This window comes from Physcomitrium patens, chromosome 3 (genome assembly GCF_059467195.1).
Source record: "Physcomitrium patens ecotype Gransden chromosome 3, ASM5946719v1, whole genome shotgun sequence".
In the NCBI taxonomy this organism is placed as follows: domain Eukaryota; kingdom Viridiplantae; phylum Streptophyta; class Bryopsida; order Funariales; family Funariaceae; genus Physcomitrium; species Physcomitrium patens.
Window position 1 is genome coordinate 10,942,174 of NC_143412.1, and position 20,337 is coordinate 10,962,510.

At 37.5% G+C, this 20,337-nt stretch overlaps 2 protein-coding genes and 2 non-coding genes across 5 annotated transcripts; 1 reads left to right on the forward strand and 3 right to left on the reverse strand.

Annotated features, from left to right (window-relative positions):
- The first annotated feature begins 953 nt into the window (after positions 1 to 953).
- Positions 954 to 5,927, forward strand: LOC112280560 (branched-chain-amino-acid aminotransferase 5, chloroplastic). Its single transcript, XM_024516172.3, has 10 exons — positions 954 to 1,375; positions 2,256 to 2,362; positions 2,981 to 3,155; positions 3,584 to 3,760; positions 4,193 to 4,324; positions 4,546 to 4,644; positions 4,781 to 4,897; positions 5,088 to 5,183; positions 5,366 to 5,478; positions 5,698 to 5,927. The coding sequence occupies exons 1-10, from the start codon at positions 1,193 to 1,195 to the stop codon at positions 5,813 to 5,815; spliced, it is 1,317 nt and encodes a 438-aa protein (XP_024371940.1). The 5' UTR covers positions 954 to 1,192; the 3' UTR covers positions 5,816 to 5,927.
- A 3,153-nt stretch (positions 5,928 to 9,080) lies between these two features.
- On the reverse strand, positions 9,081 to 9,166 carry LOC112280733 (small nucleolar RNA U31b). The gene has a single exon (XR_002969396.1). It is a non-coding gene; the product is annotated as a small nucleolar RNA U31b (small nucleolar RNA).
- A 44-nt stretch (positions 9,167 to 9,210) lies between these two features.
- LOC112280728 (small nucleolar RNA Z122) lies at positions 9,211 to 9,309 on the reverse strand. The gene has a single exon (XR_002969391.1). It is a non-coding gene; the product is annotated as a small nucleolar RNA Z122 (small nucleolar RNA).
- Positions 9,310 to 10,718: 1,409 nt separating this feature from the next.
- On the reverse strand, positions 10,719 to 15,296 carry LOC112279497 (uncharacterized). 2 transcript variants are annotated; one of them, XM_024513992.3, is made up of 5 exons: positions 14,003 to 15,296; positions 13,389 to 13,502; positions 12,340 to 13,180; positions 12,058 to 12,201; positions 10,719 to 11,958 (listed from the first exon to the last, which is right to left on the reverse strand). In XM_024513992.3, the coding sequence occupies exons 3-5, from the start codon at positions 13,005 to 13,007 to the stop codon at positions 11,022 to 11,024; spliced, it is 1,749 nt and encodes a 582-aa protein (XP_024369760.1). In that variant the 5' UTR covers positions 13,008 to 13,180; positions 13,389 to 13,502; positions 14,003 to 15,296; the 3' UTR covers positions 10,719 to 11,021. The 2 variants fall into 2 exon arrangements, with proteins under 2 accessions (XP_024369760.1, XP_024369757.1); XM_024513989.3 differs by having other exon boundaries at positions 12,340 to 13,255; positions 14,533 to 14,878.
- Positions 15,297 to 20,337: the final 5,041 nt, after the last annotated feature.

Consider the following 20,337-nt stretch of genomic DNA (forward strand, 5'->3'; position numbering starts at 1 on the left):
GTTATTGATGGTTTTTGAAAGCTCAATGATGCATTTAAATCTTTTTTGCTAAGTTTCTTTACTTCAATGTAGATCAATAAAAAATAGAATTTAGGTTGGAACTTTAAAAATAAATAAATAAGAAATTATTGCTTGCTTAAAAGATTAATTTTAAGTATTGGTTTTTATTATTTTATTATTATTAATTTGATAAAGTTCATTGGCAATAATTTGTGGCAAATTAAAGCCATTGAAGATTATATGTGTTAAACTATTTCAAATTTAGTTAGATATAATGATTACATATTGAAGCATGAAAAGTGATTTTGACATTTGATAGAAGAGAGATGATTACAACTATACAACGTAATAGATGTATGCATATTTTAAAAGTTGAATAAAGGTCTTTCATGCTAGTATATATTTAAAAGTATTTTTTAAAATATTGAATATTATTGAATCATTTAAGTATAAAATTTTATATATATTTAAACAACTTGATGGTGTTTATATTATAATATTTTAATATTAAAAAATAAAACTTAAGAAAACAAAACCTTTCATACTTCTTTGACAAAAACAAATCCTATTAGTTTGCATAATGTAAGAGTAGATGAAAAAATTGTGTTTTGAAGAGAATTTTATACATGTTTGCTTATATTTAATACCTCTCAAAACAATTTCAGAAATAATAAAATAAAATCCGGATTCATTGCTTTGATTTGAGGGTGCTATATCCACTTTCGGTTGTTACATTTGAAGACGTGATGGTTCATCCAAATCAGGATGATCCTATCCAACCCACCTTATCTACATCTTTTATTCATCTTTGCTGATCTGATCCAGCAAAACCCTACAGGCCCTGAATTGATGAATCAATGAATGAATATGTAAATCATGTGAGTTGAGATGGATGAATGTCGTGTCTGGGGTTAAGACTGAGGATCGCCTTGCCGAGGAGTCTGCCGAATTTGGCACGCTGGCACAATTTGTCGCAGGATAGGGTTTTGGGGATCCCTGCGTGATTTGCACGGGCACGCAGTGCATTGCTCGGCGAATTCGTGGGAGACTTCGCACTGCTGCTATTTCCCACGCTACGGAGAGTGGTTTGAGCCGTTTAGTGGCCGTTTTGGTGGAGGATTCGCTGAATATTAGCTGTTGATTTGGCATTTTGCGGTGTTGGAAGAGGTTGTTTTGGAGGCGGTTCAGCGCGATGGCGGTGATGTGCGGGATCGGGTTGGCTTCCTCCTTGTTGCAGCAGGAGAGTTACATGAGCGTGGCGTCGTCTGAAGCGGGGAGAGCTGATGTTAAGCGCGTCTCATCGTCTTCGTCGCCTCAGCTTCTTCAGAATGGCGTCGGTTTGAGGAGGACTTGTCGGATGCCGGCTTTTTTTGTGGTGCGTCTTGTGGAGCTTTACAGTGCTGCATTGTGGTTTTCATTTTTGAGTTGACCGGGATTTCACATGGAGATTCTGGTTGTGATCGACGTTGAGAAATGGTAGGGTTTTTCTTTTTCTTTTTTCTTTTTTCTTTTTGTTGCTACACTTGGGCTTTCTATTCTTGCTTATCGCACTATTCGAAGACCTACTAGTACATATTCCCAATGAACTCAAATTGTTGTGCACAATTAGCTGTTAAGGGTTATCTTTGCTGTAGTTCTGGTTGTCATAGCCGGTTGGATTGTTTTTGACACATATCAATCATATAGTTTCTGGTTACTCGTTAGAAGCGATGTGATTTCATGGAAGTTGGATTTATGCATCCGTAATAATTAGAAGAGTTGTTTTTCAAGCTCATACCGAATACTCCGGTTCTTGTGAAGTCTTGCTTCCTCACTGTTTGTCTCAGAATGATATGATTACGCTGGTTTAGTGTGATGGGATCATGAGACGCTGTGTTCAAATTTTGCGTCTCTGAGTTTTGAATCGTTTTGCACGCTTGACTTCATTTTCATTTTCATTTTCATTTTTATTTTTGATTACTTTTTTGAGAAAGTTTGGACAAGTGTTTAAGTCTTTTCTGAATTTTCCGGAATTAGCTTCTTGTCCAGGTTGATTTTTCTTTCTCAAGCCAGCATGTTGATGTGTTTACCGATCATAAGGAGATGAGAAGTTAAACCCGATGGTAGTTTCTAAATTTTTGGTCGAACAGTGTTATTGTCAACTTGTTGTGAGTTTATTGTCCTGATTTTGACTTTATTATCGTCTTCAGTACTGTTTTTGTCTCTTTGAAATGACACAGCTGCGATTGACTTTGGATTCGTATTTCTGCTTGCAGACAGAGGAGAGGCTTAGGTCTTCGTTGTCGCATAACTCAACCTACCATGTACGCGGATCGAAAGTGCAGCAATTGCATGCAGTAGCAGATGCTCTGAACCAAACCAGGTGCGAATTTTCACATCTCTGCAGACATCTACTGGTATGTGGATTACTGGTTGTTAGTGTGTTATGTTGACCATTTCCTGTGATGCTTGAATGCCCGCGTGCAAAAGTAATGCGCACCTGTAGGAGACTAGGTACGCTTAATATATTCGAGCCATACATTTAATTCTTTCAGAACCCAACGTTATCTAGCCAAACCGCTTAGTACACAAGCGTCCACCTTCTAAAAATTTATCATGAAATTGATAGGACCTGATTCTCCTAGTGATTTGAACCCGAACAGTGTTGATGACAAACTTAAAGTTGTCGGAAGACTAGCGACTTAGCAATTTAGACCAGAAGTACCTTTTAGAACAATGCAGTTAGAAAGCTAGAGGTGTTTGCCGGTTGGTGTATTCGACAAAGTTTTTGTGTTTTCGACACCCTGCCTTCCAATGCTCCTCTTGACATTGAGGTAGAACTGAAGTCAATGTACTTGTAGGTTTTATGTTTGTTCACAGGAATATTTATTAGGAATATAGAAAATTGAGGTTTAATTTTTAACTGGGAGTGGTATGCACTGTGCTGATTATTTTTTGGATTTATCTTGTAATACGTTGGGTATGTGGGATTGTATGGCAGTGACTTGGATACATTGGAAGGGATCGACTGGGACAATTTTGGTTTTGGTCTGCGTCCAACTGATTTCATGTTTGTTATGAAGGGCGACCTAGAGGGCAATTGGCAAAAAGGACAGCTACGACCGTTTGGGAATTTGGAAGTCAGTCCATCTGCTGGAGTGTTAAATTATGGACAGGTGAGCTGATCATGAGTAGGACTGTGTGTGTCAGTAACATATTTAAATTATAGCTTCATTCGATTTTGAATGTACGAATTCTGTAGTGATGCAGTATGTATTTAAACCATGCCGCACTCTCCAGTCCCATGACGATTTTTTCGGTTTCGAGTTAATGTCATTTTGTACACACTAACAGTGTCTTGTAATTTTTTCGTTTTTCTCGGTGTTTGCACTTTTTGATGTATTTTTCAAAGATTCCTTGAGAAGATATCTTGAACATTGCTGCGGGCATGTTATGACCTGTAGGATTTCAGACATTAGCGACTAAAACAGTCTCAAATTTCTTGAAACTACATATTGTATATATTCAAGATAGGTGAATATAACCGAATCAATAGACTCTAAATCTGAAATGACTAAAGTTTAACGTGGTGAACGGAAAACAGGGTGTGTTTGAAGGTATGAAGGCATATAGGACAGCTGATGATCGCATATTAATTTTCCGTCCAGAGGAGAATGCCATGCGTATGATAAATGGGGCTGAGCGGATGAGCATGCCTGCCCCAGATGTTGACACATTTGTTGATGCTGTGAAAAAAACGGTTCTGGCAAACAAACGTTGGGTACAGTTCTAGCCTGGTTGACACTGTTGATCACTTATTTCAGCTCTTAAGGATCTGGCTCTGTTGTTGAATGTTCTCGAAAGTTTATATTTGTATCTTCAGATGTATGAGGAAGTATTGTGATCTGGTTGGTAGTTTTGATGAAAGTGCACCATTGGGATTCGAGTGGATAACCTGGCCTTTTTCAAGTTGTAATTGCCCTATACTTATTGAAGTGTGAATTCGAGTGTGAATTCCTCTATATTGGAATATCAGGGATACATATGTCAACTGGTCTACCAGTCTGTGTGTCTTTCTTGATACAAGCATTGTTAATACCACTTCCTTGCAGTACTGTAGCGCCGGCGAAGGGCTTTGTTTAGTAATTTTGATGTGATTTGAAGATGTTCGAATATCAACATTAATATGTTGGGCTTGGTACTATTTTGACAGGTGCCCCCGACAGGCAAGGGATCACTTTACATCCGTCCCTTGCTCATTGGCACTGGCCCTATTTTGGGCTTAGCACCTGCACCAGAATATACCTTTCTAATTTATGTATCTCCTGTTGGAACATATTTCAAGGTTAGTGATCTGGGCATTTCGACAGACTCTATGCTCTGCACTCACGGCTTGTGCATGTTTACTTTTAATCGTAATATGAATTGGTTGTTTAGCAAGATGGTTTGATTGTTGATCAATCTATAGCTAGCTGTTCTTGTTGGTGGCAGTTTTTTCCAATCTTTTTTTCCTGGACAATTTTGTTTTCCTCACCAATATGGATTTTGCGCATGCATTTGTGACAGGGGGGCTTATCTCCAATTGACCTGAAAGTAGAGACTTATTTCCATCGTGCTGCTCCTGGTGGAACTGGTGGAGTAAAAACTATATCCAATTATGCCCCAGTAAGTTGGAGCAGTGAGTTTCATGTTTATGGGAGCAATATGTTGTGGGATCTTAGAGCCATATTTTTAGACTCCAGCAGATCCGTGCATTTTTCTACAGAAGATGTAACTGGAACTCCTAATACTATGAATGCAGGTGCTGAAGACTCAACTGATGGCTAAAGGGAACGGCTATTCAGATGTCTTGTACCTAGACGCAATAGAGAACAAGTATGTGGAGGAAGTCTCGTCTTGCAACATATTCATGGTCAAGGTTTGTGGAATGAACTTTTATTTTTTTGCAGTTTATGCATTGCAGTATGAATCTTGCCAGCTGCGGGTGGCCGAACCAGGTGATTATGGTGATATTGTGTATATGGACTAAGGTGCTGAACATATCCATTTAAAGTGGAACAGAAAACTTGACATTTTTATTAGCTAAATAAGTTAAAAATGTCTTGCAGGGCAAAGTGATCTCAACTCCTGAATTGGCTGGAACGATCCTGCCGGGAATCACAAGAAAGAGCATTATTCAGTTAGCACGCAGTCGCGGTTATGAGGTATTTTCTTCGTCTCTTGTAGAAATGGATTACAATGTTACTTTGTTTGTTACGTAAAAGTACACGTGCTCTGATGCTTATGCAATCAAACTCCTCATAGCTTATAATATCTGGTCGGAACCCTTTCTCTTTTATTATTGTGGACATGATATTTGCTCAGTACAAAAAGATTTTTTAAACAGGTAAATGAGCGACCAGTGTCGGTGGATGAACTGCTAGCTGCCGATGAGGTGTTTTGCACTGGAACGGCTGTGGTTGTAAATCCCGTAGGAAGCATCACTCATGGCACAAACAGGTAACGTCATTGTTGCTCAATCTTGAGTTTTCAGTTTTATTCCTCACATAAATTCATGGGGTATGTGGAATCATATTGTAGATTTCTTTTGCTCCCTTGGTTCATGATGCTGCTTACTTACGTTGTTGCTTTACGTGTGACTTGACCTACATTCTGCTAACAAGCTAATTCATACTTGTGCACTATTTTTACCTTGAACTTCTGGGTACTGCTCTACAGGGTGCAGTACAATAATGGAGCTGTGGGAAGAGTATCACAAGAGCTTTATGAAGCCCTGACAACCTTACAAATGGGTGTATCCAAAGATGAATTTGACTGGGTAGTAGAATTGGTGTAAGATTGATTACTGCACACAGATCTGATCTGGTTGTATTTGCTAGACTTTTCTTTCGTTTCCTCTTTTGTAAGGACAACGTGATACGAATGCCGATCCTACTTTATTCGATAAACAGCACAGGTTACGATTCTTGCTTGTATTATATAACTTTTACCAGTCAGTGCAACGTCGACTTCACATTAATAGTTTTTGACTTATCACAATGCAGCACTCGTCATAGAAGAAACCGATTAGAGGTTTGTCTATCGTAAATTGAATCAGTCTTCAGCAAAATTGACACTTCATCTCTAATTTTTAATCAAAAACAGGTTTATCAATGTCTATCGTATCCCTGGCATGTCTGTAGTAATGTTCCGTTCTGCACCTACTCTTTAAATGTGCCCTGATGGTGAAATGGGGCACAACGGGGATGTGACTGAATATTCTTCAAGACTTGCAACTTTTAGGTTCACTTTCCTGCATGCTTATGGCATACGTGCTTTAATGTAGCATTTGGCATTTCAGATAGTACCTTCGATCCTGGTTCCTATGACAGTCTGGACCTAGTGTGCTTCTAACTCTGCACACTGAACCTCTAAATATTGACTTTTTACTTAGAAACATACAACAATACGAGGGGACAACTCATTTTTTGAATGTACACTGATAAGTGAGTTACAAATTACATCCACGTAATGAGGATGGGAATTGTGATAAACAGACCTTTCTATTGGTTAGCTGGCTGCAGATGTTTCAAGTGAAGTTTCTTATGGAGATAAATGTGAGGTAACGATCATTTCATGCAGAGTTTGTAGGCATAGAGGAGATTTTGTGGAGATATTTTTGAAACTAAAATTCACTTGTAGGCGTCTACAATGTCAACAGTGTTTCCAATGCAGAAATGAACTTTTCACACATACATCTATAAAATTGCAATTGGCACAAATGTGATGGATGTGGAGAGATCACAATTAGAAACTCAATAATAAAAATATGGAGCAATAACATTTTTTTGCTCATATTAGCATTGTTGTACAAATTGTAGTTAAAAGAACTATCTATGAGATGATATGAGCAAATTACAATTGGACACATACTATAATTAATTAATTGCTAAAATATTTATGATAAATATATTTTTATACTAAATTTTAAATTTAAATTTTGATTTTTTAAATAATGAACTAGTCAAAAAATTGGATAAAATCATATACTACAAATGTCCCCTTTATAATTATAAAGAATTATAGTTTTCAATGTGTATTTTGTATTGAAATATATCTATATACATATAAAGGTAAATGTTAAATCAACCCTACTTGCTATTATCTTAATCCCGCCATCTTAACTAGCAGTGGGTCCTCATTCCCTATATCAATGTGTCATTTTTGTTTCAAGCGCCTTCCCAATTAAAAATATCTTTTTCTCATTTCCAACCTCTTCTTCTATATTAATATCTCATTCCCTTTTTCAATCCCATCTTCCATCCCTACCCGCCTAACAGTGGACTGTGTGTGTGTAAGTTTCTTCCAAGGTTGTTAATTATTAGATAAGAGCTTGACAAGATACCCAATCCTTCCAAGGTTGTTCGTTATTAGCATCTTCATTTAAAGTTGCACTCACCTTGTAATTGAATCCCGAATTGGAATTATTTGATTCGCTTCACAATGGATATATGCAAAACTTGGATACAGATATACTACTGAATCCCCTATTGTTGCAATTTATCAAACCCAGGGGCTATGTGTCAAGGGCTCAATTTTACGTCACCCTCTCCTAATCTTACTGTCTTTTTGATGAAATTAGTGTTGATTTGTACACAAGATACTTCCAACCCTTGTTCTATCTATCAACTCAAGGTGCATTGCATGCATCATTTCTTATGTAGTGAGACTCCTTGCACGCTCTTGTTTAACCTGGCACATGCAACTGTAGAAGAGTTTAAGATGATGCAAGAATGACATACTTTTTTAAGTACATGTTCATGTTCTTTGCTACAGACCATTAGGATTTCATACTTGTAGTAACAAATTACACAACGCACACATATTCAAACCATACTTTGCTTCAAAACAGCATTGGAAGCACCACATCTAACCTCACATTCATGACTCTCTCCACTTGCTTGCCTACATATCAAGTGCACATTTTTGTTGAATATGATGTATGTGGTGTGCTGATAACAAACGGCCTTAGAAGAAAGACCATCATTTGGAAGGGTAGGGATTGAGAACCAGGATAGGGGTGGGGACAAGGGTCAAGACGGAGGATGCAGGCTGGAGATGGGAACGGAGTTGGGAATAGGAACAAGGAACAGTGATACATTGTAAGTTTTGATGGTGGGGCTGATATATCAAGTAGGATTGATTTAACATTTCTCAAGATATATATATATATATATATATATATATTTGTTCTTTTTTATTTGTTTATGAGGCATATTCAACTAAGAATAGAAAGTTGATATACATGATACCTACGTCAAGTATAATTTACAATCTAAGAAATGTTTTGTAACCGTTGCTTCATTACAGAATCAATTTTCTTAATAAACTTGTACAATGGTGAAATCATTTCTACTTTTTCATCTAAAAACTGAATAGTATCAAAGATATATTCTCTAAAGATACAAACTTTAATCTGTATGTTCAGAAGATAATGTTCACTTTTGGCGGGAGACTTCTGAAGAGACTTCCACTTCATTATCAGGACACTTAACACTATCGAGGCAGATACTTTACTCCCCACTGTCAACTCGGTAGACTGCAAAGGAAACTGCAGAAACGGATCCTGGGTTGCGCAGAATTCCAGAAACTGCAACAATTACTTATCAATCATACGCCTCATTTGGCAATACCTGTATGGAACCGAGTAAGCTTCAGGTGCACATGATGCACGGCCTCTGTCGCGTTTCTCCCGGAAACAAATCCAAGATAAGTCATAGAAGGACGTAGGCATCATGCGTGAATAGATTAACTGACCAAAAGTGTAGTGTCATGAAAATATAGTGATCGCCCCATACATAGACTAACTGGAGCTGGCTACAGTTCCGGAGCGAGGCACCGGTGTCGATATTGCACAATTTTGGAGGAGTCAATGTGAGGAGGTAAACTCCAGCTCTTGACAGTGACAGATGTGCTGGATTTATTCACAATATGAAGCACTAGGCATTATTTGATTCAAACAGTGCGGTCAAGCACACAAACCATTAGGTCAGTGACTGGCGCTAAAGGAGAAGTTCTGGTTCACTGTTCATCTGGCGAGTACCATTCCCAAGAGTACAATTTAATCAGATTCAAAAATAGTCAATCCTCAGCGAACACATTATGGGTTCGGGTAGGACTGGGGCGACAATTTCTCATCATCACGTCCAAACTCACCACCTACTATAACAAACAACTTAGGGACCAGGATACATAGGGATCAGACTGACGTGCAAATCATGTATCGCAGCCCACATGATGTATCACGAGGATACATTCGGGCAAGGCGAATAAATATCATCATATCCCGGAACTCACTTTCAACGTTCAGGGCACCGATCGGTCAAATCTTGGCTAACACTTTAACAGTACAATTGTGTCAACAACCTCTTCCACACACGATGTACAAGTAGAATAAGGATCAGAGAAACGTCATACAGCAGAAAGAAAACTCCCTTACAGAAAGAGAGAGACGACCAACCACCTCTTGTCGAAACATCATGAAATTCGCAGACCTCAGAAGAGAGTGGGTCTATTATAACACGCAACGATTGTTTGCCACACACACGAGGAAAAACCGTAAACAAAGCGAAGAGACTGTGCATCATATAGGAGGGAGGGAGGCTTAAGTAGAGTTAGGGCTTCAGAAAAGTCTCCAACGAAACCCTAAAACGCTTTTCATTCATCAATATCTCATGACGTTTCTGTCCATGCAAGGGGGTTCGTCATTTCCTGGAACATGTTCACGGATGAGTGATATGGAAATTGGCAAGCGGTTGTAGAAATTAGGGTTTGGGTATAGAATTAGAACTAGAAATAGAACAAGTTTGGACTTTGGATATGATAGAGGGTCACTACAATTTTTTTATATATGATGATTTACTATTTTATAGTTTAGAGGTTAGGTACTTGGTTGACGTTTTATTTTTATTTTATTTTCTAAATTTAATTGACAAAAATAAAATATTATTCTACAAATTCAATTGATGTTATAAAAGTTAATAGAGAATTCAATTGTTATCATATAGATTGTAGACTATGAAAACATTTGGTAACTACTTGGGTCTTATTCAAATGCTTTTATAGTGGCATCTATATGTAGAAGTAAATGATCAACTTTGCTATATTTAATATTACTTCAGGTATTTTTTTCATTAATAAAAACTCTTGTTTGGGTCCCAAACCTGTGTCGTTAAAATGCCAATTAGAGGTAACGGGTAACCCATTTAATTGTGATTCAACTTGGATATAGAAGAGTATATCATCACTAGGAAAAGGATTAATTAGAGGAACAGATTAATGGGGTTTTTTTCTGAAGAATTTATATGGATCCATTTCTCATTACTATTTTGGGTCGTAGATCATGTCCTCTTTTAAAACTTCAAAGTCTTCCTAAAATTTAGGATCTAAATGTTTGTTGTTATGGAGTAGATGATTGTAACAATCATGTGTATTGTATTCAATAACTTGTGTAATTTTTTATTATTTTAAATGTAAGCAAACAGTACAAAGCAAATAGAAATTCCAAATTCAGGTAAAAATGATTTTTCATAGCTTAAGTTTACAACCAAGACGAAACTCAAAACATTCAAATCTCAAAAAATAGCATTGGTTGCCAGTTGGTCTAGTTTCCCACAAGCTGGCTCCAGCAGAATGACATCTTCCACTGACATGACAGAAGCAAATAGAATACACACTTTGACACACCAAGTGGAAAGATGGATTTCCAACAGAAGGTATATATTAATAATCTCTTGTAGGAAACGACCCAATTACACTGTATACACAGATGCGTTCTTTCCAAATCTAGAAGGAAAAGCCGCCTTGGAATTCACGACCGAGAAGATTTTCTCATGTGTCGAGGAATGCATTGTTGTTGTGGGCACTTCTACCTCATGGCCTCATGGCCTCATGGCCTCTGGCTACTGCTGCAAGCTCCGCAAGCCTTATGTTTTTTTAACATTCAATGGTTAGATGGCTGGGCTGCGACTGTAGATAGCACCGTGGATGCGATCTCCAAGTCGTCACTCCTCGCAACCCCTGTTTCGCATTGTCTTGCTCCACCGCCGTCTCACTGATCCCTTCGGCGGCGGCGGCGTCGGTGATGGCAGAAAGGTTTTCTCCATTCGGTTCCGCAACTCAGTTTGAAGTTGGGTCACGAAATCGGACTGGGTAGCGGTCCTTGTTTCTGAGCTCGCCGATGCAGGGTCAGATTTTGCATCACTCGACAAGCTTCCATCTCGAACGTCGACATCGACTGGTCCTTCCTCTTCGGCTTCCAACACCCTGCGTACTAGATCATCGCATTGAGACGGCGAACTCGTCATCTGGTGCTGATAGCCATGATAATCTAGATCCATTGTCGCAGGGTGAAGGGATTGCTCAGGGGTCCCTCGGGATCGCATGTGCTGCGGTGTGATCAACATGTGCATTCGATCCAGAATCGTTTCAGAGGTCGGATGAAAGCTTGGTCTACTTGGATATGGTGAAGGTGCGTGGCTAACCGAACCTCTCGCATGCGGAAGATACTGGAAGGACTCCCTATCGATGGCACCTGTGGGGTGGTCGTATAAGCCCAGAAACTGTTGAGCTCTGAGAAGGCTCTCCTGCTGCAAGCTCCCAGCGAGCAGCGGATCGGGAGGAGCGATCTGCTGTTGGGACATGTCCTGGAGTTGTTGCATGATCCTCATGTGTTGCAGAACTGCAAGAGCGGAGACCTCAGTAGGGTGGGGTAACAGACTCGGACTGCGAGGGATCTGGAAGTGTTCAAATCCATGGCCAAGTGGGTTTTTGCTTTCAGGCAAGCCGTGTCCGGAAGCCGCCGAGGGATGGCTGAATAAACCTGGCGTCTGATGCGTGTGAGTGCCTTCGTATGTTGTGATGACCAGCCCTGAGTCTTCGCATGAGCGCTCCACTCTCTTCCGCACTGGACATTGCGGGGTGGTGCATCGGTAGTAGTTTCTGCCGCATCCAAATCCAAATGATTTCAATCTGTCCCGTCCCGACATGAGGCATATTCGATCTTACTGTCATGATAAGAAGGGTATCGACATGATGTACCTGGGATAAGGGCTGTTTTTGACAGCTTTCTGGCCGTACTTGCGCCACTTAAAGCCATCGTCCATTATATCAACATCCGTGCGAGTTTCAATGGCATATATAGGCTTTCGCAGCGTCTTCACATTCTTCTTTCTCCTCCTGAGCCTGTCATTCCATCGCAGTAAACACCATTTGTTATATTTCATACTGTGCGAGTCTACGATTCCAACAATACTCCAAGCGGACAACGTAGACACTTGAATCTAACCTCATGCATACATTTAGAGGTTGTCTTGTGCTTACGTTGCTGATTCTGAATATTTACTTTGCATGAGCTCAGCGGCATCCGACGACGGCTTGTCGAAGTCGGCCTCCCTGAATTCCCCTGTTGCTGAAGAATTCGGAGATTTTCTCTTTCCACTTCTCTCACCAGCTTCACTGCTGACAACCGCATTTCGGACCCACTCCTCGTCGCTGTCGCCGCCAGAGCCCGACAAAGACAAAGACGAGTTTTGAGATAGTTCAACATTGTTAGGCTGTGTTGCTGCAGATCCATCTGCTTCATGAACTGCCATGAAAGGCGATGACGATTCTCTGTCCATTCTACTCTCTACCATATCTTCCCCCTGCGCATGGCGCATTCCTGCTTCCTGAATGTTACCATGTCCTGGGTGAGTGCTACCTATTTTAATATCTTCCGAAAGTGACGCTGCACATTCGGGTCCGAAGTGATTATCGCTACTACGAAACCAGTCCGTTTCTAATTCTGCATGCAAAATTGTGTCTGATGGAGTTCTCGCCATCTCTTTCGCATATTCACATCCCTGGCGCACACCGACGTCGTGACTGCTGTGCGATTGGGACGTCGCGGTTCGTTGCTGTTCTAACTCCCGCAACGCCATCCATGGAGACTCAGCTGCGTAGCTAGACGAATCAACCAAGAATGGATTCATGGCAGGATTCGGAGACATAGTTACCAAGTCAAAGTTCAATTGAAGTCCTGCTATTCCGGTGGAGTTCACTGGTGATGCTACTTCGCGGCCGCTACGTTCAGATTTTCTTTGGAACTCATCTTGACTCAGGAAGCTGCTCTCTCTGTTAGAGCCAGTGTCGTCTCCTCCTTCCTCATCCAGAGCTAGTCTCTCTGCCATGATCACGTAACGTTGTCCCTTATCCTCAGATAAATTCCTTTAGATAACCAGATGCTCATTATTGTCTCCTGACAGTAGTCTTTGATATGAGCTCCAAACGCGTCAAATGCCAACCAATTTTCGACACTCAAATAAACAAATTAACTCAAAAAGTCACCACACAGCTCTAATAAGTTTTGAACATCACGAGAATAAATGTACCTGCTGGTAGATTTCAACGAGACTGTCCACAACGCAAGCTTCTCCGGGGATCACATGGCCCTAACAGACACTCAGAATTGGCGACGAGGTTTGTACCATTACCATATCATAGCCCTGCAACCAACTTGATAAATAAGGGTAGCATGACCATCGAGACACGTGACAATTAACGAACGGCATGGACTTCGACAATTCGATTCCAACGCTGGAACTTGAAGCCAGTTGGTAATCTCTAACAAAAACCCATCAATCACCGCTTGTTAAGAATCAATACTGCATGCTACATGCTTTAAATGTTTTAATAAACTGTCTTATACTACCCGTCACTTCCAAGGCCGAATATTTGCTGAAAAATCAGTAATATAGACCTCGACTACATGCCGCGACTGGAGTTCGTTACATCTCTAATGTAAGCTCTTACTTTCCTGTACAAGCGGGACTACTTCAGCCTTATCTTTGATCAAGCAAATACTGATCCGACTGGATATACTGGACAAGGATAGTTGAATACTAATTTGTAAAGTGTGGAGCTCAAGAAACTGAGAGCCCCAGAGCGGTGCAGAAATTTCAGTCTTTGAAATGAGAAATGAGAGTTTTCTAGCAATGGAGCTTACTCGATCGAGCACGGGAAACTTCAAGTGGTCACTGAAAGTTGAAGTCAATTGCGTTCTGACAGGGGAGAGTACTACTTTTCAGTACACCTCGAATTTTGGTCGTGAACCGGGGCACATCAATTGTAAGGTGAACTTGCCCGGGGGAACTACGTCCCCTCATAAAGTCTAATCTACCTGTACTTTCACGAATCTAAATAATTCAGCATCAGTCAACTCCTACTTCTTGTTCTCTTCTATCATCGAAGGTCCGCAACCCGCTTTCAATAAACAAATCCTCCACGGTACCATTACAAGACCTCAGATGAACTTGACTTTTATGGAAAATAGACGAACTAGGCTGTTGAGAAGGAAGAAGTCCTGGCAATGTCGATTCCATTGATTTGTACTTTCAAGGACTAGCTGTTCAAGAAGTGACTCACGGTTGACATATCTCAATCAAGTTCAAAATTTCCTAAATACTGTGGAACTGACGTAAGCTTGACTACAAAGAGTTAGAGCTTGTTTGACGCTTTATCAGGAGTCATCCTCACCTAGTTTTGCTACTGTAATCAGTTCTTGCTTGATTCCTTCTCTTCCTGACCACCATTTAAATGTTCATAGAGTACCCGAAGATAAAATGTCCGGAACTCTTGAAAGCAACGCCACAACGATCACCTCATCCCCTTGCGACTTAACCTACGTCCTTGGTTTCTGGATTACAGTCATTCGATTGTGCCACGATGAAATTATTCTACATGAGTTCAGAAATCTAGGCTCACGAATAGGCCGGTTAGCGGCTCTCATCAAGAATAGTCAAGTTGGCTCAAAGATGTGTTAAAAACCTCCTAAACCCACAGCTCAACATACAAGCGGAGCGCTTCGCCAGCGTTAGCAATCCCTATCTCGCACACCACACGCAACATGGAAGTTGCTGGATATGTGAATTGCAGCTTCTGCTCCGGCCATGAACCAGGGAATCTTACGAAGCGAATCTTTAATCGGCACTACTTCACACCCATGCTTGTGGGTGGTTGACCAAAATAATCAGTCCCGACGTAAGTGTGAACTGAACTAGTTCATGGTGAGTGCGGTGCGCGTGCGTAGGTGTGCTTTGAGTCAGTTCTGATTCCAAAAAAACTACACTATTGACACCATTCAAGGAACCAGCAGGTCCACGTCTATCACACCCTGCAGGAGCTGGTCCAGCAATAACCAGCTGACTATTTCAGCTGCATCAGGTTTCTGACATAAAATCAAAGACCCAAGCTCACTCCCAGCTTGGTGTGGCTGTAACCAGGATTTGCACAGAAATTAGTCAGTGCAGACTGGAAGAACTCGTCACCGAGCTACTTTTAGATGTCCTCTAAAAAGCATGATTCTGTAGCTCAGGCCGTCGTGGTTCACCCCAAACCTCTCCGCGGATGTGAACGCTAACGAAAGCTTCGGCTCCAAGCTTGCCAAGCATGACGTAGTGCCCAGACTTGCGAAACTTCATTGCTACTCGGTCGGATGCCCAGGGCTAAAGTAAAGCAAACAGAATATATCAGGTCCTCCAAATTCCACTACATACACAGTGTATGGCAGTACATGTATAAGACCCAACTGCCTACTTGCAATCGTTCCGCGCTCTTGAGCACATCGGTCCACCGGACCACCAACACACACCGACTGACGTGTTCGCCAACTAGACCACCACCGAATCCCAGGTTCAAGGAAAGAAAAGGTGGTCGATCCCAGAAATTCAGAAACGAAAGCAGAGGTAGCTTGTCTTGGCAGGATCACCAGGACATCCCATGACTCCAGCCCAGCCCAGCAGCTGGAACTCCGCCATACGGGTATAGCCACAACAGCGCCTTCCGGTGGGTTGCTTCCTGGACATCCTTTCTGCTCAGTAACGTTGAATTTTCGCTTCATAATTGAATTCTGACCGAAAGTATAGACTCAAATACATCAGAAAAAAGGCATCCACGCAGACGCACACAGAGACAATCCCCATTTACTGATCTGCGAAATTATTTTTTGCTCAAATACTGTCCAAAAGGAAGGGAAGAATCGCAATGAGACGAAAAGAATAAATCCAGTATAAATTCCCTCAGGCTTTAGTTCCCCCTAAATTCTCTCTCGGACTTCTGGTTCGGCAAGCGATTTCTGTTTGATGTCTGGCTAACCACAGCCCAACTCCTCCGAAACAAACAAACCCAACTAACAACCAAATCAAAAAGCTGAAAGAAAAAAAAAAAAAAAGAAGGAATAAAAGGAAACCGGTAGGATGAGAAAGCCAGAAAACAAGACATGGAAAGAGTGCTCTGATTCATGAGGTCATCTCAATGGGGTTTTTTTTTATTTTTTATTTTTTATTATTTTTATTTTGACTCAGTGCTCTCTCTCCGTGGTCAATCATTCAACAGAATCGGGTGTCATTGTTGTTGTTATTGTTTTTAAGGCTTCCTCTTACAATCATTTTATAATTGGATGTGCAGGTACATTGACCGGAGCCGCAGCAGGTCCACAGACCTCGCATTTCATGCCTATCAAAGTTTCGTTCATGCTCAGGAACATGGCTCCGCCCTATTCCCACTGCCCTCCCTCCAATCGCCATTCTCATCCTCTGTTCGTCTTCTCTATTTCATTCATCCATGTTCATCCGGATGGATAGATGGATGGATGAACCCTCAACAGCATCACAAGGAGTTCACTTATTTTTATGATGTACTGTCCAAACATTTTTATATAAAAGTGTTTAAAGATCTACACGCATGTACTATAATAAATCTGGCATATAAGCACTACCACGCTTTAATAAAAAAGTAATGTAAAATAATTAAATGTTAACTTTTTGTACTTTTAAAAATCTTTTCTAAATCATGTATTTTTCTTAAAACTATTTAAATTGGAATTTATTAATTGCTTTTATATGTGATTTTACAACAATTTATTAGAATTTCAAATTATTCCTACATACCGAATAAATTTAATAATTTTAAAACATGTTTATAAAATTTTGATTAAATTTAACTAAAACCTTAAAAACCAATATAGTTATTTTAGTTGAAGAACATCAAATATGTTTTTTTACTTTATTTATATTTCTATTTTATGATCTCTAATTTTATTTATTTATTTTTTTCAATAAAATTTTAAGCAATCTTACTTAAGAAAATTCATTTCAAGAACAAGAGACAAAAGGTATGTTGTATAGAATATTATTATTATTAATATTATTATTTGATGTAGAGAACATGATGTATCATCCAAAATAGAGTTTTCAAATTTTTCGTTTTTAATTCTAAATAAATTTTTACTAATAAATATTTTTTTTTAAAATTAGTACTTTAAACATGCATCAATATTTTATTTTGATTATTGAGAATTCTTATTTCTATTCTATTGCAAAAATCTTTTATTATTTTGTGTATTAGAAAGTTCAAACAATCCTTGTACAATAATAAAGACTAAAATACTATGTGTAGAAGGACTTTTTATAGTAAATAAGAGACCTATTTTTATTGTACAATTGTTGCTCTTGTTGGACCAAGTTTTAGGACATAAATTGTTTTCTGATAAATAATGGTTGTATTTGAGTTTTGATATTGTATTGATATTATTTTGATACTATTTTGATATTAGGATATATTTCTTATATAATATTTTTCTTTCTTTATTTATTTATAGGCATTTTAGTTATGTAATTTTTTGATTAGTATTTTTTGTAAATTCTATACAAAATAATTTAGTTGAGATTTTGTTCTTCAACCACAATAAAATCTTATTTTTATTGTCATTTTTTTAATGAGTGTGTTTCTATCTAGAATATTATAACAAAAAGTATCTATATGCAAAATTTAAAATTATTTCTTTAATTTAACATTTTCTAATAAAATTTTAATATATATAGTTTCAGCATAGACAACAAAAAAAATAAAAATAAAAATCAATAGCACAATTTATTAAAACTTGTACTATTGTTAATTCTAATATAAAAATTAGATACTATACGACCCAAAGAAAAAGATATCAATAAGAAATAAATATATTTGAATTTTTTATTTCAGAATTTTATAAAATTCTATTAGTTTTTCTTAAAATATTATCTTATAAATACTTATATCAAGGCTTTATCTTGTCTAATAATCAAGAGTACCATTATAACTCTTTGTATCTATTTGAAAGCCAAATATTTTTTTAATCAATTAATATTAGAATAATCTAATAAAAAATATTATTGCTACTACCAATAGAAATCTTATTTCTTGCATCTTGGTTGCTTTTACATATATTCAAAATTAAATATTTAAAAATCAAGAATACACAATTTTGACATTATTTTTGACAAATCTAATAAAGAAGAATCTATAAAATTATTTTATTTATCAACAAAAATTTAAAAAATCTTGTAATAATACTATTAAAAGAATCCAACAACTACCAATTCTACATAGGTAAGTGCATAAGGCAAACTTTAATCTAAAGAACATTTGAAATTCAAAATTAATGATATGCCATTAAACTTTGTTAAGCCTTTGACAAATTGCTGTGATGAGTCTATTTAACGAGGTTAATAATTAAACTTTTAATAGAAAGTATTAAAACAAATGTACCAATAAACTATGTCAAAAAATTAATTTGGTGTATTTGAGAGGTTTTTTTTATTATTATTTATTTCTTTTACTTTATTGAAGACATCCAAATTTATTTGCTTTTCCTATCTAAAATCCTACATTTTTTTATTAACCAACAATAGAACCTTAATAGGTTTCTTATTATTGTGCTTAATACAATCTTTTATAGTAATATTGGTAGTCAATGCATAAATATTTTATACCAAAAAATTTAAGTAAAAATACAAATATATATATATATATATATATATATATATATATATATATATATATATATATATATATATATATTAAAAAAATTGATTAAAAAATTTACGGTTAGATTAATAAAATGAAAAATAAATTTATAACTAACATAATGAAGAATTTAGAGACTTTTACATATAATTTATTATATTAGATAAATACATAGAGGAGTCTAAGAAATAATACACAAAATAATACCAAGAATATATATCTTAAGTAAGAATAATTTATTTATTTATTTATTTTCATTTTTTCCAAGATAGAATGTTTTATTAATCACCATGAATATTTTTTATTATATTAAGATAAATAATCAAATCAAATCTATTACACTGTAAAAATTTTAAAGCATTATTATTGAAGTTTAAAATATGATAGAAGAATACATGCAAATTACATACCTATTCCTTCAAAGATTTTTGCTGAGACCACACCATTTATAACCAAAGTAAAAAAATAATACAAATTCAAATAAAAACTTGATTTGTTCTTATTTACACATACTTGTATTTATGTATGTACACATATATACAAATATATATATATATATATATATATGCTTGCATTATAGGAAAGAAGTTTATTGAAAACATTGAAGGTAATATAATATGATAGGATAATAGTTTTTAAAATTCACTACACCTTGTAAGCAACTTTATGGGCTCATGTAAATAATTTCCCACATAGGTCTTGAAATCTATAAGCTCAAGTCAAATACAAGAATAAGTCTTTGATTGTACTCACTTACGGATTTGTACAAGCAAACACACGATATGCAATGGAACAATAGAATTCCTGTCTTTGGCAACTCCTATTCTCTAGAAGCTTATATTTAAAACTATTCACACAACTATAAAATATAATGAAGGATAAAAGTAAACCACACCTGTTTTTGTTATGCCAATGTGGTTATTTGGTGCTTGTTCAAGTATCACTTTATGATGGGCTTGTGGCTCTATCCTTTTAATTAATTTTTATTTGGGATAAAGACAACACCAACGGCCATATTGGACTCAAGACCTCATTGTGTGTTTTCCAAGCATGTTCTAAGTGAAATATAAATGTTCATGTGTGAATTTTGTTGCAAAAGAGGGGCCAGATGGTTTCACAGTTGAACAAGTCATTGAGTGAGGACCACTCCTTGTGTGTAAAACTGGGATAAATAAAATATGAATGAGATATTGATTTAAATGAAGGATGGAGGCAAGGTACACATGCAATTGATCCATGCAGTGTCATGTTTCTGTAGATAAAGGAAGAAGTGGGTTTCCATTAGGTGCTATATTTTGGCACAAAGACTCATGTACTTTGGGGCCCAAAAGTTATTGGTGTCTTTATGATTAAAGAATGTGAAAACATGGATCCCTCTTGAGGATTCATGAAGATTAGGTTCTAACCTTTCTTACAATAGAAGCATCCCCTAATCTTATATTTTCTCTTCACATCATATATATATATATATATATATATGTATTTGTTGCATATTCAATA

Coding starts and splice junctions, on each gene's coding strand:
- LOC112280560 (XM_024516172.3), top strand. CDS start 1,193: ATGGCGGTGATGTGCGGGATCGGGTTGGCTTCCTCCTTGTTGCAGCAG. Junction 3,156..3,583: donor GAGTGTTAAATTATGGACAG/GTGAGCTGATCA, acceptor AACGGAAAACAG/GGTGTGTTTGAAGGTATGAA. Junction 4,898..5,087: donor GCAACATATTCATGGTCAAG/GTTTGTGGAATG, acceptor AATGTCTTGCAG/GGCAAAGTGATCTCAACTCC.
- LOC112279497 (XM_024513989.3), bottom strand. CDS start 13,187: ATGGCAGAGAGACTAGCTCTGGATGAGGAAGGAGGAGACGACACTGGC. Junction 12,202..12,339: donor AAATATTCAGAATCAGCAAC/GTAAGCACAAGA, acceptor ATGGAATGACAG/GCTCAGGAGGAGAAAGAAGA. Junction 11,959..12,057: donor AAAAACAGCCCTTATCCCAG/GTACATCATGTC, acceptor TGGATGCGGCAG/AAACTACTACCGATGCACCA.